Source organism: Drosophila albomicans, chromosome 3, assembly GCF_009650485.2.
Source record: "Drosophila albomicans strain 15112-1751.03 chromosome 3, ASM965048v2, whole genome shotgun sequence".
NCBI lineage: Eukaryota > Metazoa > Arthropoda > Insecta > Diptera > Drosophilidae > Drosophila > Drosophila albomicans.
This window is the reverse complement of record NC_047629.2, coordinates 27,675,127-27,692,465: the sequence shown is the minus strand read 5'-3', so window position 1 is coordinate 27,692,465 and position 17,339 is coordinate 27,675,127. Positions and strand designations below refer to the sequence as shown.

The 17,339-nt window shown below is 39.0% G+C and overlaps 1 protein-coding gene across 3 annotated transcripts; it reads right to left on the bottom strand.

Moving 5' to 3' along the window:
* Positions 1–6,062: 6,062 nt before the first annotated feature.
* Positions 6,063–12,953, bottom strand: LOC117570647 (organic solute transporter alpha-like protein). Of its 3 annotated transcripts, none has more exons than XM_034252414.2 (4): positions 12,845–12,953; positions 7,361–7,875; positions 6,328–7,062; positions 6,063–6,263 (listed from the first exon to the last, which is right to left on the bottom strand). In XM_034252414.2, exons 2-4 carry the CDS (start codon positions 7,491–7,493, stop codon positions 6,148–6,150), a joined length of 984 nt encoding a protein of 327 aa, XP_034108305.1. In that variant the 5' UTR covers positions 7,494–7,875; positions 12,845–12,953; the 3' UTR covers positions 6,063–6,147. The 3 variants fall into 3 exon arrangements, with proteins under 3 accessions (XP_034108305.1, XP_034108307.1, XP_034108308.1); XM_034252416.2 differs by having other exon boundaries at positions 12,839–12,933; XM_034252417.2 differs by lacking the exon at positions 12,845–12,953 and adding an exon at positions 7,938–8,098.
* Positions 12,954–17,339: the final 4,386 nt, after the last annotated feature.

Sequence of the window (17,339 nt, the reverse complement as noted above, 5' to 3'; positions counted from 1 at the left end):
GTCAATGACCGAGCTGCGAATGCTTTAATAGCAAAACAGTGCAGTGAGCGTATCAAGTATACGCAACGGTGTCCATCACAAGCATTTCTATAGCCAGTTGTTGTTTGCTAGTCCGGTCAATAGCCTTTCGACCACGCCCACACCAACGATATTGTAATATATTGCTTTTGTGAAATTAAATTGATTGGCTACGCCCACACACACACACACATAGACACACACAGAGGAGGCACGAAGCCAAGCAACACGTTAACGGGACTGAGGACTGTGAGGCATCAGTTACCTTCGAATGGTGGCTTGCTACCTGTTCCACAATCTATTTATTTATGCCGCGGCTTTATTTGTTGCTGTTGCTGCTGCTTGTGTTGCCTGCAAACGGAGCCGCTGACTGATTGCCTATGTGGCTCTTCAACTGATTTGTTACTCCTTTGTTTGTGCTCCTCGCTGGACACAGCTGGCTATTGTGGGTGGCACTGAATTGAATAGCACCTCGACTGGAAGCGTATCCCAGGGGTCCAACAAGTGGACTCTAAAGACCAATAAGTAAGTGTGAGATTTTTAAGTTAATTAAAAGCACCAAGAACTTATTAAAGTAAATTAATCAATAAATATTGGTGATTCATACTAAATGAATCGGTAAATATAATAATAGGCCAACATTTCATTGCCTAATTCAATTTAAAATTGTAATTCATGCGTCTATATGCATTAAACAATTTAAATTAAATGCAAAATCAATGTACGTTTTCTATTAAATTTAATAAAACAGCGACGCAAAATTAATCCATTTTTTTTTTACTATTATTATGTAAGGATTTCCTAAAGGTTGACCTAAAATTTATTGAAGAACATGAACCCAAAACTTTTATAAATGTTGTTAATTCAAACTAAATGAATCGCTAAATATAATAATAGGCAATTAATCAACATTTCATTGCCTAATTCAATTTAAAATTATAATACATCCTTCTATATGCATTAAACAATTTGAATAATAATTAACGTTTTCTATTAATTTTAATGGAATTCTGCCGCAAAATTAATTGAAATTATTTTGTAAATTGATAAGCGATTGTTCAACTTTGAAATGAAATCAGTTTTCATTTTATTTATCTTGTGGCTTATATCTTTCACCCTCTGGAGATTTACGCTCACTTAACCCAAAACGAAGTAGTATATGAAAAGTTATTACCAGCCAGCTTTAGAGCTTTCGAGTGTTTCATCAAGAAACTGGCCTGGCCCATTGTAATTGCTAACTACTTAATCATTTATCCAATCAAACAGAATCCGAACAATGCCCCTCAAGGGTCGCTTGCTGCCATGAGAAGCTGGGGAGATCCCATTCAATTAAACAAGTTATGCTGAGGCATTGGCATTGCTTTGGCTGCGTCTTTATGCAGCCCAGACTTGGATCTTTCTGCTCTTCTTTCCTTTTTTTGGTATTCATCTTCCCACTCCAGCGCTCTTCTTCGACTGTCGTCTGGTAGCCTCGACCTACACTTGGGAGCGTTTGACAAGCGTTTCGTGTTACCAGCGCCTTATGCCTGTCTGTATGCTGCATTAGCCTGGAGCTTTAGCCAAGCCACTCTTACACACACACACACACATGCCACGCTATGTGGCAGAGGATAACAACGAAGATGACGGCATACAACATACGAGTACTAACATATATGAAGCTGGATGTGGATGTGGATGAGACTGCGGCTGCTGGCCCAGTCCTGACTGCTTGTCACTTATGCAAAATCCCCTAATGGAGCTGGAATGGCGAGGTGTAAAAAAAGCACAACAACAGCAAAAAGCAGCATGAGCTGGAGCGTCGAAGCTGTCGCTGAAGCTGGAGCAGATGCCATCGCTGCTTAGTCAGTTTTGGTTTTGTTTCTACTGCTTCTGCTGCTGCTGCTGTTACATACAAATGCTCTTTAAGCGGATTTGGCAGCGCTTTACTTGTTTGCCATTGTTAAACTGAGTGCTCAGCATCAGGCCGAGCCCGAGACTGAGATGATGGACCGGTGGACGGACGGTGAAGCGGTGAACCTGTTTCTCTTACTGGCACGATGATTCCCAAGGCTGCGGGCATAAAGGTAAAAGAAGCGCTGTATGGAGATCTAGCCGAATTACATATACCCTAAGAAGTATAGCGCTAAAACCACAACTAAAAAATATTATTGTATTAAAAAACATAAAATATTCGTTCGTCATTTAAACTTTGCTTTTAGTTACATTGCTCTTTTAGTTAGGATACTCGAAGATTGAAGAGTCTTTATTTTGTTGGCTTTGTGAGTTTTTTCGGTTCACTTTTCACTGGAGTGTGCAAAAACCCTTTTAATTATGCCAGAACATGCACAAATATTTTCTTATGCTTGGTTACTTTTCGAAGCGGCGCATTAATTAATTTAAGGCGCCAACGCGGCTCAAGTGGCTCAAATGTGTGGCCTGCTCTGACTTTTGGCCAACAAAAAAAAAGTCAACGCTCCGAAAAGTTTTTAATTAAATTATACAAAGCGTGTTTGCCTAATTTCATAACAGAAAGCGCACAAAAAAAAACAACCAAACAAAATAATGCAAATGCGACCAAAACTGCCATTTCCTCAGTCCTCGCAGACATCGCTAAATTGAGGAAACGCAATGAAACGAATTTCCTGCAGTCGGCTGTCCGGAAAAAGGTTATAAATTCAATAAGAAATTTAATTAAAAGATAAATTTATATATAATATTTATTTATTGTTGGGGACATTCCAGGACTTGCCAATCAAAATAAATTTATGAACAATGAATAACCTATCAGCAGCATGTTAACTGCAATACACGAAAATTAACAACAAATTACATGTCATTAAGGAAATTCTATTGGCATTTCACAACTGATTACCGTTCCATAGATTGAATGAATACGAAAATTACATAGAATTACAAGTATGAGTATGTCAATTATGGCAGACACCCTCAATTATTTGCTCATCTAATTCGATTCTAATCATTTTTTCTACAGTTCTCATAAGCTCATGCAGTTGAGCAGCTTAAGCTGGCTTACTCCTGGCCAAACAATGAGTTAACAATTTATAAAAACCCCACGAATAAACCAAGAAATGAAATTGAAAGCATGAAGCGTGTCGCATGACGACGCTGCAGAGTGGCAACGAAAAGAAAAAAAGAAAATCAGAGCCAAAGAAAATCGGGTGAAAGTTGATCATGAAATCAATCAAGCATAAGGCACAGACGTTTGCAATTTTACGAGGCTGCCAGCAAACAGCACAAGCGAAAAAAGTCATAAAACTTATTTACTTAGCACCAGCGAAATGAGCGAACAGCTGCCAGCAAAGGAAAAAAAAACACACTCACAGCAGTGAAGTGAAGGCGGACATAAGACTGAAACCATGGGCGAGCATAAATAATGCCAGAGAAGAGTCTAAGGAAAACAAAAGCAGTGGAAAGCGATGCGAAGTAACCAAAAGAAACAAACCAAGTAGAAGTAACCATAAAAAGCGCAAGTCAAGTCAATAATCATAAAATGCTTGGTGAAGTTGCGTATCATCTTGGAATCTGTTAAATTGTCTGTGAATGACAAATATTGTGTTATAATTTCTATTAGTAGAATTAAACAGCCGCATGGCGCAACATCGCGTATGCGCATTATTTAATTTCTCTAAGTGTTTTAGCGCCCAAGCAGCCATGAAATTTATCCAAGTCGTCGTGGCTAAGTGTCTAGGCCTAGCCCCAGGCCTCTATGTCAATTCAATGAATACGAGTGCGTATTCCCGTATTCCCGAGTATTCGAGTATTAATGCTGCTAACGTAAACAATTCATTGGACAGCTTACAGCCCATTCCCCAATGGCGTCTAATGGACAGTGACATAAGACAGTGTCTGACAGCCTCACCATTTGTTTGTTGCGCTCGTTGATGTTGCTGTTGTTGTGTCAGTTGATGGCCTAACGTGTTCGGACATGGCTAAGCAGCGTAGACAATGGCAGCAGCAGCAACAGAAGCAGCAACGGAAGGACAACGGCTTTGACATCGTCTTCGTTGGCGTCGCCGTCAAGTGGGCGTCAACATTTTTCTAACATTCTGCGTGCAAACATTTTGTAAAAGCTTTAAACATTTTTTACAGCGCACACAAGTATGCTACAATATTTTATTAATGCCAGTCAAAGTTTTAAAATGTCGGCGTTCCGATGTTGACAAAAATGTGTTGCGTGCTTTTAGGCGCATAATTAAAATTGCCCATTGAACTGCTGTGGCAACAATTCAAAAGAAATAACATTACATGACTACAGTTCCCAAGTGAAATGTAATTTTTAGAGCAGACATTTTTGTTTAGGACTCCCAAAAGCATTTCTTGTGTTTCACGATATTGCCAATAGTTTTTTTCGCTCTACACAATCGCATTTTTTACAGCAATCTCCGATGAAATACCGAAAAACACACGCGCCTTCCGTTGGAAGCTTACATTTCAGCGCTATTGGCGTTTTTAATTAAATTTTTCTGCACACATATGTGTGAGTAGCGGAAGCGGCATATATCCATTGCAAAAATCCAATTTGAAATCAAAAAGCCACACAGGGTTACACGGCCGCATCGCCTTCTAAACTGGATACGTGCCGGCAACTTGCAGACATCGCTCTCGTTGGCACTCGAAACTCATCAAAATGAGCAGCGGGTACTTAATCTGATTTACTTGCCTTTCCCTTGCCTTACCTTCCCGTGCTAGTAGGGCAAAGAGTCGGTCTGTCAGCTCGACGGCTGCTTGGCAGAAACCAAGTAAACAAGCGTCTTCATAAAAACCGACAGCCCAACCCACTAACCTCAGTCTCAGTCTCAGCCCAAATACTGGCGAGGGCTGAAGACAGTCCAAGGCAAAGAAAGAGATGGGTGGCACTCTCAGCGGCAAGAAAAAATGCTTCTCATAGCTGCGCTGTGCGCCGTTGTGTACATCATAAAGGAACGATAAGATAAGAGCGACAGACCAAGGCACTTGACTGTTGTTCTTCCATATTCCTGCCCGAGACCCAGATACTCGATGCCCTCTCTCTTTCTATGTAGGCATAATAGCTGACCCAAGCACTTTGTACATGCAAATGGAAATTCTATTGCTTACTTTGTGGCACCTGTCAAAAAAATATTACATTCATTGCAACTTGTGTCCGTGAAGTATTTGTTTAGGATCCGCTTTATTTCTAAACGTGCTCATTTATTAGAGTATCCAATATTCAGCTTGTATACAACTTTTGGGTCTGTTTCATATTATTTATTTGATTTTCGTTGGCTGGCGTTCTTCGTCTTCGTTTTGGGCTCCTCCCTCTGGACTTTCTACTACCGAGCGTCTTTAGTGTGATTTATTTTGGCAGCGCACAATGTACTTTCTTTTCAAATAAATCATAAATTTCAACGCACTGCCGCAACAACACGCAATTGTTGTGTTTGGTCCCGGGTCTTGTGTTCCCGGGACACGCGTCTCGACCGTCTGGTCCTTGGGCCACCGGATACTCGGCTCTTCTCTCGTGTTCTGCTTGTGGAGTTTAGCCTATGCCCAAGCGACGGCAATTGAGTTATCCGAAAAAGGCTATCTAGCAGGAAAAAAAAATATTTATTGTATTTTTATGGCGCCTAGGCACTTGGCCTAAGCCGCATACAATTTTGTTGAAAAATGTAAAGCACACCCCCCTTGGGTCCATTGAGAATTATGAGCTAAACGCGACACGCGTGTCCTGGGAGCCCTTAGGGCTCACTTCCAGCAGAGGACTGACCAAAGCAAGCACTACAGCAGCAAAACAGTAGCCAGTAGACAGGACAACACATGATTTGTGGTCGGCCATTTGGTCAACAAGCCAAGTGAGATTTGTCCCGTTTCGTTTGATTTACAACACTCGAAAATGTCGGCATGCTGCTGGTTATGAAGATTTCTGACCAAAATGCAACTACTGGTGTCGTAAATAAACTCGAGCAGATGCCTTTAATAGCAATAATTTAATAAAATGTATATAGAATTGGAATTAAAGATTGCCATTTAAACAGCTCATTCATCAACCTAAAACTCAGCAATAAAAGCACATGAAATGCAGATTATTTTTAGCTAATTTATTTTGTATTAAATTATCACAATACTTTGCTCTAAGGGCTTGCAACTAATCAACGGGATATGCACAGTCTACGAACTATGAACATTCGATTGATCTACTTGCACTTGTATGGGAGTCCGATAGGCACTTTGAGCCATCATCGAGACCAGCACCATTTCCACCAGTATCAGAATATTGATGATGGCTGGAAGTTAGAGAGAAATTAAAATCAATTCCTATTGAATGTTTGATAAAGAAGAAAAACTTACTCTGTTTGTAGATAGTGTGATTAATCGGATACTCGCCACCCATCTTCACAGAGTTGAGCTGTTCGTAGAGTATCAGATATTGCAGTTTGCAGAGCATCACGACCAGCTGCAGACAGAACATCTTCTTTCTCAGCTGATAATCGCCACGTATCTTTGTGATCATTCGCACTGTGATCTGCAGCGACCAAGCGCCCATTATAATGGAACCAACGATGAATGGTATAAAGAAGATCATCACATCCAGATACATCTGCCGATCGCGATAGTAGAGTATGTTCATCACCAGCATAATGGAACCCTGCCAGAAGGGCATCTGCCACACCATGTAGCGGGAGATGCAGAGTTTCGCTTTCGTCGGCACCACCGTGGGCAAGCAGCCACAGCAACAGCAGCAGGGTGGTGTGTTTAGCGATACCGCCTCTGCGGACGTTTCCTTCAGATAGTTCTGCTCGGAGACGACATAGCGAAAAAGCAGCGTGCGAAAAACGGGACCGCCGGCCATGAACATGGCATGCATCACCGTATGGCATATGAACCAGGAGTAAGGCACCAATATCGTTACCAGGGCAGCCAGTGAAATAATCGGATATACGCTGACCATCAGTATGGAAGGAATTCTCAGCGGCTTATCGAGATGACGTCGCATTCGCATGGCAGTCGTCAGATATATGGAAATGTTGAGTATAGTCAGCAGTACGGCTATAAAGATGGCCAGCGAGAGGAAGGCTGTCATGTCTAAGGAGGGAGAACAATAAGGTGTTTTAAGCACTAGATATATTCATAAATGTTTGAAATTCTTTACTTTTCGCTCCGATAATTTAAATACTTTAACCAATTAACCTAAATGAAGTGATAAGAAATTTCACTCCCAAGGTTTCTATTTACATCTGTAAATTAAATTTATTACATACTTTTAGGAGCAGCATTTTAATTGAAAGTCTAGCTTAGTTTGAACAAAATTTAGTTTTCTATAATCCTAAAAGTATACTAATCTTGTAAAACTAGTAAACTAGTATGTTTAAACTTCACTCACGTGTATAATACTCGGAGAGTTTTGGAAAACTGTGCATCCTCATTGTGCGATTTCGCTGCAGCTCGAGTTCCAGCTCAACTTGCTCCTGCTGCTCCAGCTCGCGCAGACGCTCAAAATCCTCTCGAGAGTCCATATTGTCTTATGTGTATGTGTGTGTGTGTATGTATTTTATGTGTTTGGTTTGCACTTGCAATAAATTCGAACTAGGGCAAGTTTTGTGCTGATGTCTTTGTTGTTAAGTTCAGCGCGATTTGTTTTAGCTTTTGCTTAGTTTCACTTCAGCTCGTCGCACTTCACATTTTATCACCGTATAAACAGAGCGAGTTAACAGAGGCGTCTCTTTAGACCGACTTCGGTTCGGTTATGTTGCTTGGCTATTTACTTTTTTGTTAGCACTCATAAAAATGTCACTATCTCGCCGATGGCTTGCATCTCTCGGATGATGGGTGCTGCGTTCCAGGGCTAAACCCACACAACGAGTGACAAGTGATCGGTGAAAGTGTCACAAAGTGCAGCTAAAATGATAAACACAAAAACGTAAGCAACAATTGTCAACAATATTGGTGATCAATCACACCTCACGTGACAAACTCGAGTGAGATGTTGCGCCTGCGTGGCAATGAATTATTCATTTGAAAGCACGAATTGATGCTAACTGCGAGTCTAGACCCAGCAGCTAATCTCACGTAGAGCAATAACCTTAGATTAAAGCAAATATCAAGTATATTTCCCTAAAGATATTTGAGCTCGGATCAAGGATCACTTTAAAATAAAATAGATGATGCTTTTATTATATCACTTGTCAATTAGTTTCTCCTAACCTTCTCTTATAACTGCATCCTTTGAGTCTTAACTTCAGATGGCAGTTGATTCATCTATGTAAATATAGCAATAATTTGTGTGTCCTTTATTTCTTTGCACAACTTTTCTTTCACTATCACTGCATCCTCTTAATCTTGACTGGGCTTTGGTCACTTTAAATTCGACTGTCGCGCAAACAATGCGAATTATGTTTGACAACTGAGAAACTGGCACGCGTTTCAGCTTGTATTTATATTTGGTCATGTGATCTGCAGCTTAGCTGCGATAACAGCGAGTGGGATAAGGGGAGAGACAGAAAGAAAAGGGGTAGGTGTAAGCATAACTTATGTCCGCCAAACACTCATTGAGTGGAGCCTCGAGACTCCAACAGGTTGGCACCAGCAGACACCGCAGACTAATGTATGACGATCTATGAATGAGAAATGAATAATTCATTTTAATACTGAGACCCTTTTCACGCATCTTATGCGAATGTGAAATACACTTCGAACCTCATGAAGTAGAGAGGAAATCGAAAGGCATTAAATAATTTAAAAGAATTTTTTGAACAGACTTATTATTAATATTAAACTCTTCTTTTATAAATAAGTTTAAGTAATTTAAAAGGATTTTTTGAACAGACTGATTAAGCCTCAGATTTACCCCGAAAATAATATTAAACTGTCATTCATTGCTTTATTAATTAAGATAGTTTGAAAGTCTATTTTCTCTAGAAATTCGCTGCGTATTGTCTCAGCTCCCATTTTGATTGGTCAACAATTGAATTGCCGCAACATTGCCACCTGTTAGGCTCTGTTTAATGCTGCAGCTCACAATTGTTCAGCGAAGTGTAAAGCTGCGTTGCAAAGTAACAATAATATTCATAATACCCCGCTCCAAATTTGGGAGCAGAAATGCAAATCATAGCCGAAACTGAAGCTGAAGCAGAAGCAGTTAAACCGCTTTTAACAAGCTCTGGCATAAGAAGGCACGTGACTTGCCCTAGGGCAACATAACTAAAGAGCACAGTTGGGCAAGAGAAAGAGACAAGAGACAAGAGAGCTGTGGCATCTCTCACACTGTCTGGTGGCACCCCAAAATTCGAAAACTCGTTTCCCAAAAACATAATCAACAAACGACCGGGCATACTAAAATACTACACGTATTATAGTAAATACATGTCTACTCACATATATGTGTTTGTTCATATGTATTTGCCTTGTTGGTTATGCAAGTAATTGTTGTTTTTGTTTTCCGCTTTGCAAACCGGTCCTCAAGTCAGTCAACGTATGTAATTGAAGCAACCAACCAACTGTTGGTCTACCCCAATAACCATAAACAATTTTCCCATTCCCAAAATGCAATTTTCTCTCTCTCGCTTCGACCTTCAACGTGCAACAGCGAAAGAAGCACAGATTTTGAATGGATGCCACATGCTGCAGGTGTGATCGGAATAATCTGCCACTTAGTCACAAATTTATGGAATATTTATTTCATCAGATTCGCTAATTTTTTGTCTATAATTCATTTACAAACCCCGTCATCAAGTATTTAATTTTCATATTATTTTTGGCTGACACAATTAGCACAGAACTCAAGTCCGACATTTAGCACATTTTTTAGTGCGTAAACGAAGCGTTCCAAATAAAAGTCATAAAATCATCTTCAGACATTTTGTTGCCCATCGTTTCACAACTCGCAAATCGTTAACGCACGCTCAAATGGCAATAAATGCAAAGTACAACAATTAATTAAGAAGAGGCGACAATAGAAATTTGTTATGGACAATTGGGCAACAACATTTGAAAGCAAAGCAAAAATTACAGATAAAAACTTGGTTCGCATTAATAACCCGGAACTAGTCGAATGAAAATATATGGATATCGATTTAAACAAGATATGATGAACATAATAATGTTCAAAGCATAATGTTTCATAGATCTAAACTCCTTAAATGAAAAAACATATTACATCATTCGCAAATAGCAGACCTGATTGACAATTTAATAAATCATTTCAATCTGTTTACTACAAGTTCATTAACTACAGATACAAAGTTGCCTTGCAGCACTCTAGCAGATATTTTGTATTTTATTTTTATGTTTATGTAAGTGTCGAATACATCTCGTGTCAGTTGAAGCCTGCTCGATTCAATCGAGCATCTGAGCGCTTAAAACCGGGTGGTAAATTTGCTAATACAGCAAACGGGTTTCCACTTCAATTAGGCGCAATTAAAGGGAGAGAATAATTACAACAAATTGCAAAACATCATAAAGCTGGAAACCTTTAAACAAAAAACTACAATAAATAAGGCCTGCGTGTTAGCCAAGTCGGCAAAGTTTGGCAATGCGCTTTTAACCCATTTAACACAAACAAACACGAATAACGAATAAAGCTGGCATCATAAATAAGAAAAGAAATAAGCCAACAAGTTGTAATATGGTTAAGTACGGTGTTGTTGCAACCACGTTAGTTGCAAATACACTTATCTTTCAGACGCAGACAGTGACTTCTGCGAAACCAAACAAAACAAAAGGCGAGAAAAGAAAAAACCCAAAGACGAGTCTTCGTCATCGTCGTCTAAGTTTTGTCCCTGGCAGCGGCTGTCGCTCTCGACATTTGTCAAGTCTTTTTGTTTTTTTTGTATCTTTTGCTTGTAGCTAACAAATATTTTGAATATCACATATTCAACGTCGTCGACGACGAGACGAAGAGACAAAAACCACAAGAGCAAAGCCAGCAGCAAAATGCGAAAAAGCAAAAAAGCGAAGAAAATCAAGAAACGACCTTACACAATGCAAAAACGTTGAGAGATATTGTGAAAAATCGAAAAATAAAATACAATTATAAACACAAATTCTCAAACACGAGTAAAATGTGTAGCAATTTGTTTCGAATTTGAATGAAATTTCTTTTGCAAGCGGCAATCGAAATCACAACCGAGAAAAACTTGGTCAAAACCCCGCAAAACAAAATCGAACCCTGCACCCCGATTGCGGATTCTCATTCACTTGCAATATGCCAACAATTTCTTTCAGCAAGTCAAAACAAAAGAAGAACCAAAAACTATTAAACTAAGAGATACTCTATGTATTTAAAAGTATAAATAAAAATTAAATTAAATACTCAGAAATAAATATAACTAATAGAGTGTCTCTTAATTCATTGCATTCTTATTAACAAAAATGGTAAACAATACTCCCCATTATTCTTTTCGATATTCACAGGGTAAGATACACAAATATATATAGAAAACTGTCAGTTGAATGGTCAGCAACCCAGCAGGAAATTTAATGTGAATAGTTCGATGCATATAGAAATAAATCTCATACAATTCAAGTCTTTAACTTATAAATCACATTTTATTGGAGAGAGCATTTTGACAAATTCAGAAATATTTTCAGTTCGTTTAACATAAGTCATGGAGTTAAGCTTGATGCATGCCAAATGCACTTATTTACGGTAAATTATTACTATTATTATTGCCATTTTCTAGGTCGATTTCTATTGTTGCTATGCCAACAACTTGTTACAAATGTTAAGTTGCATTTGAAGCCAATTTAGCAGAAATATTTTCATGTAGTTCACTAATTGTACTTGACTGCAAACTGCCTTTGAGCAACCGAATTCGATTAAAAACAAGAAAACTTCTCTGTAAGTTGTAAAGCCTGTAAAAGCTGTAAAGCCTGAGGCTTTATATCAAAGAGAATTAAGTAATAGAAGGATATAAAGTGACAGCCGTCAGTTAAACCATTATTGATAATAGAGATATTATTAAATATATTTTAGAGTATTTCCTCAATTAAAAAAAAAAATATAAACTTAATAGAGATATCAAAAAATCTCTTTAGAAACATCCTCAATTTTTATAATAAAAACACACACAATTTAAAAATTGTTAATTTCCGGCATAAAGTAAAATCATTACGAATAGAGAACACAATGTACCGAAAAGTACATTGTAAACATTTCTATTTATAAACAAAAAGGAAAAAGAATTATAGCCCTTTCAACTCACTAACTAACTAGCTGATTAACAAAATAATAGCCAATCAATTCACTGACTTAAATACAAAAAACTATTAATAATGTTTTAATAAACAATAGAATTGCTCACTCATCCCTAGAAGCTTTAAGCGCATCGTGTCGACTGAATTTCAAATGCTCAATTAAACGCTTGTGAGTTCTCAGTGCTCAGTTCTCAGTGCTCAGTTGTAGTATATCATTAAAGTGGCAGAGACACAAACACAATATTTTGCACACAACTTGAATGGAGATTCCCATTGCCAACCATGTATGTGGCGGCGACCTTGACCATCAAAAAGCAAAGTAGCAAAAGAGACGACTCGAATAGACCACGTCTGTTGACGAGTGTTTAAACGGCTTGTTTTGTTATTTAAAAGAGTGTCGTATTATGTAAAAAACGCTGCACTCTTGATTCAATTCATATGCATGGCACAGTTTTAATTAACTTTCACGTGCTCACTCGCTGTTTTATTGGTTTGCTTGGCGTGTTTATTGATTTCTGTGCATAACATTCAATTAGTTCTTATTGAAAGTGGGAAAGTGCAAATCGATTGTTACGCGACAAGATGATCGCAGCTCTGCCCTTGTCACACTCCGTGTAATATGCATTGTAATAGAATGGATTTCCAAAACTGTAATTATCGCTCTCACTCTCACTTTCAAATCACTGGCCCGCTCTTGCACTCGCTGATCTGCCGCGGCGTGTCTCGTTCGCTCGCGCGCTGTTCACAAACTGAACTCGACTCTTTGCACAGCCCAATGCCGATCACGAATAAACACGAAAATATTATGCGCCCGGCCAAAAACAGCAGTAGCAGCAACTACAACAACAACAACAACTGCAAAGACTACAACTACACATATAATAATAGCATTCACCGCTGACGTTGTTACAGCACCGAAATGGTCAACTGACGAAATGGCGAATTGGAGAATGACAGAATTGGCGAAATGGTGAATTGAGTTAATTGTTATGAGAGAGAGAAAGAGAGAGAAAGATGTGCTAATTCGCAAGCGACTTTAGCTGGCAAAAAGCTTTTGCTTTGATCTTCGATGGCGGAAGCTGTGAAATGGGTGTGAATCGAGTCTTGATTATCCTCTTATTTGCATATTAAATACCACAACTCTTGCCTACCTAGTTTCTTATTTACTGAGAGCTGTGAACATTTTCGGGTCACTTATACTAGGGTTAAGATCGATGTGAGAAAATAAATAACGGGCAATCCCAAGTTTACAGATTTCGAATTTATGCATGCGATACGATCTGAATGTTACCCGAATATTTTCTCTGCGTTTAAACATTGTAAGATAAAGGGAAGTTTGCTGTCGATAAACGAATGGACAAATATTTAGCTTTAACATTTTCATTAAGAGCAGAATTACTCTTTTATTTGACAATTCATTCGCTTAATGTGCAGTTATAGAATAGTTTATTTTAAAATGTAGTTTTTCAACAGATTAAACTTTGTTCGCAACTTAACACATTGAATGACATAATTGTAATGCTTTCAACAAGGTTAAAGGGTAGTGAAAAAAGTGGCACACTAACGAAGAATCATCAAACTGATAAGACCGGCGTTTTCGAATTACTTGAATAATATTAAGAGGGTATGCAAATGTTTACATTTAGTTTGCAGTTTACTTTGTTAAATATACACGGGGAAAAGAAATCAAAAAGCAAATAAAAAACTTCTTATTTTCGTTGAATTTTTATATCCACAATGTTATGCAACTAGAATAACAGCGATTGAAATTCAATTTTTCGTTAAAGTTTCAACCAAGTTCATCAGTGAAATAATTTATCAAGTAAATTAAACGAAATGTGTTTTATCAAATAAAGAGCATTTTCAATCACTACACTTAATACCAATAATTGACAAGTAATGGTAAATTAGTTCGATATTGCTTCCGGTTTGACGTCAATTTCAAATGCGATCAATGTGAGTAAAGTTTTCTTTTGTTATCCGGGAGATAGCTAACAGTACTAATAGCTCTTGCCCCACGACAAAGCAATTAGCAAGTCTGTCCCTATTTGGCACGTTCAAGTTATAATTGCCCATCTGGGCGAATGATTCCAGGCTGAACCACCCGGCACCACTGAAGAGAGAGAGATAAGTTAGAGTATAGAGCATTTACCTCCAACATTCAGATAATCGTGATCATGACATTTATGATCGTAAGCATGGAATGTAACTACTAATTGCTTTAGCTCGGTTAACTGGAAATGATATAAATTATTGGTATACGAGGTCCCTGATGACATCACACGCAGTAACTTAACAACGCGCATTTTAATTGTATAATGGGATGTGATTGCGACAGACCCGAAACAACTTGGGATCCCATCCGAATATCATTCACAAAAACTGCCATCAACTTGTAATTATAATCATTATGATCAGCCGCATATCCGCTTATACTAATTTAATGAACGACCCGATGAGCCTTTTTTCATATTTGATAAACAACAACAAAAATGAAGCGAGCTGCAAAATTAAATGCTAATTACATTGTGGTTACTTATCAGGCCGCCCTAAAAGTATGCAATGAATTATGACCAAAATGAAAACGGACAACTTTAAATGTTTTTATGGCATACGCTGCCGCGCCGCTCGCAATGAGGGTCATAAAGAAAAACAGAAACACTTTCGAGTCAGGAGGAGATGGGCATGTGGCAATTTAAGTTATAATTTGCAAATAAATCTAATTGTCTTTAGAAGAGGGTCAACAGCGAACAACAAACAGCGGACTGCTGATAAAAGAGGAAAGTGAACAACAAATTCGTGCACACAAAAAAGGGACATCAGGTGCGGCAAAGACTCGTAAACAATTCAGCATAAATTAAGATTGATATGCAAAATATACACAGATAATAAAAGTTTTTAAATTTTAAGTTGATCTAGGAAATTCTTAAAATATCGATTATTTAAAATTAGAATTATGCATAATGTAATCCTTAGCAAAAGTTTATACTTTTAGTTTTCATTCACTACTGCTTAATCCCAGCAAACATTCCTGATAACTGCCTTCCAAGCGCAACCTCAGCCACATCAAGCAAAGCGGCAAGGGCAACTCGCGTTGTTTCTAACGGTTTTGTTGTCAGTCACTCAGTCAGTCAGTCAGTCAGTCAGTCATGATTGTTTTTCAGGCGCCAGCAATCTGTTGTTCTCTTTTACGCTCATCTCTCCATCTCTTTACAGTTGCTGCCACTGCGGCTGCTGCTACTCACACTGCCGTCGGCTACATCAACTTTCATCGCTTTGTAGATGCGGACGCGGATTTGGGGGTGCTGGAGGCGCTGTCTTTGATGCTGCCGTCGTCAACGTTGCCGCCATCAACGCCTTGCCAGTCTCCATGTCATTTTGCCATTGCTCTTTATTCGGTTTTTTGCGCATTTCTTCACGTTATCATGCTGTAGCAAGTAGATGGGGACAATGCATTGACTGCCCCTTAAATGCAAAAACAAAAAAAAAAATAAGAGAAAGACAAGAACAGAAAAGAAGAGAAGGGAAGGGAAACAAAGCAATAACTGGCCGCAACCGGCGTTGCCTTCAGGCAGTCAGAATCTTTTTCTTCTACTGCTTCTTCGTTTTCTAAGCCATCAACGTTGTTGTCGTCTTCGCTTCAAGTTTATCCCTTCGCGTGCCGTTTCACTTTCGTTTCGTTTCCTTTCCTTTCGTTTTCGCTTTCGTTTTTTTTTTGTGTTTCTTTTCGTCAGCGAACTCTTCTGTTGTTTGCTGTTTAACGAAGCAAATCAACAAATTGTAATGATGCCCAGCAGATAGGGAGAGCAGAAGTCTGTTCTGCGACGCTTGCACTTTTCTCTCCCCCGCCCCCGCCTTCTTCAGCAAAACCCTCCAAATCCCGAATGTGAACCCGAGCTGAGCCCGCAGTCCTTTTTGCATGGCTCGCTCCACTTGGGACGCAGTGTAGCGTAAAATGAATTGAGACATTCATTTCGAACCCAAAAAAAAACAGCAAAAACAAAAACATAAAAAAACCGCAAGAGAAAGAAAGAGAGAGAGAGAGCGAAACCCTTGCAAACTTTTCAAACAACTAGCACTTCGGGTCTACGCTATACAAAACTGTGAATGCAAAAGTGGCAAAAGTTTCACAGCACTCAGCAAATGCTCGCCTACGACGAGCTGTTGTGCATTCAGGTGTGAAGTTTTGGTCGGCGCACAAAAGTATGCTACAAATAATTAAATCATGCAAAGGTTATCGCAACTTTGTGGACACGACATGCAAGCTGACGAGAGTCACTTGACTTCGATGGCAATGGCGGTGGCGGTGGCTAGGGCGGTGGCGAGGGCGGTGCGTGGTGCCTGGTGCGTGTAATATTCAGTGCACATAAACTCGCACAAGTTCAATGCCGCCTCTAAGTCCTTGTCAGGCTGTCAAGTAGTTTGATATTGTCTAATCGATATTTATATTTGCTCTTTGCGAAGGGTTCTCCCAATTTGCATACACGAAAAACTGAGCAAAAATACGGCTCCGTTGAACATTGGTCCGAGTCCGTGTTCATGTTCGAGTCCTCCAAGTGCCCAGCAGCCATGTCGGCTTTCCTTTCCTTTCTTTTTTTGCAGGCTCTGCTTCTACTGCTGGCATTTCCGTTTCCGCTTCAAACGCACAGAAAAAACGTTAAAAGTTAAATGTTTACTTTTGCGTAGACAACTAAATGCCCTTGCTCAACGGACTTTATGATTTGCTTTAAGGTCAAACAAATAGTAGCGTCAAAAGTAATGCAGTGAAGTGCTTAAAGCTGAAACAATTTCCACAATACTTAATGTTGCATCTGCTTTATAGCTGTGCATATTCCAAGGCAATACCCTTTCCTTTACCCAATGTCGAGATCAGCTAATCAGAATAGTACCAAAAACAGGTTACCTAGCAACCAGGACCATCCAAAGCGAACACTTCAGTCAAGATAAATTGAAGTTTATTTGCTCGGCTGACTGTGGGCCATAATTTATGAGCACCAAATGATTTGCATGCAGTTTTTCTTACACCTTTTTCGCACACCGACCACGTATGCAAGAGGCAAGCAAGAAAAAAACGTTGAGAAGTGGGCCAGGAGTAAAGCATAAAACATGTGTGGGGTTGACTTGGCTTTCGATATGTTGCACTCAAAACAATTGGCGGTAAACAACAA

Coding starts and splice junctions, on each gene's coding strand:
- LOC117570647 (XM_034252414.2), bottom strand. CDS start 7,493: ATGGACTCTCGAGAGGATTTTGAGCGTCTGCGCGAGCTGGAGCAGCAG. Junction 7,063..7,360: donor ACTCTCCGAGTATTATACAC/GTGAGTGAAGTT, acceptor CTCCCTCCTTAG/ACATGACAGCCTTCCTCTCG. Junction 6,264..6,327: donor TCACACTATCTACAAACAGA/GTAAGTTTTTCT, acceptor TCTAACTTCCAG/CCATCATCAATATTCTGATA.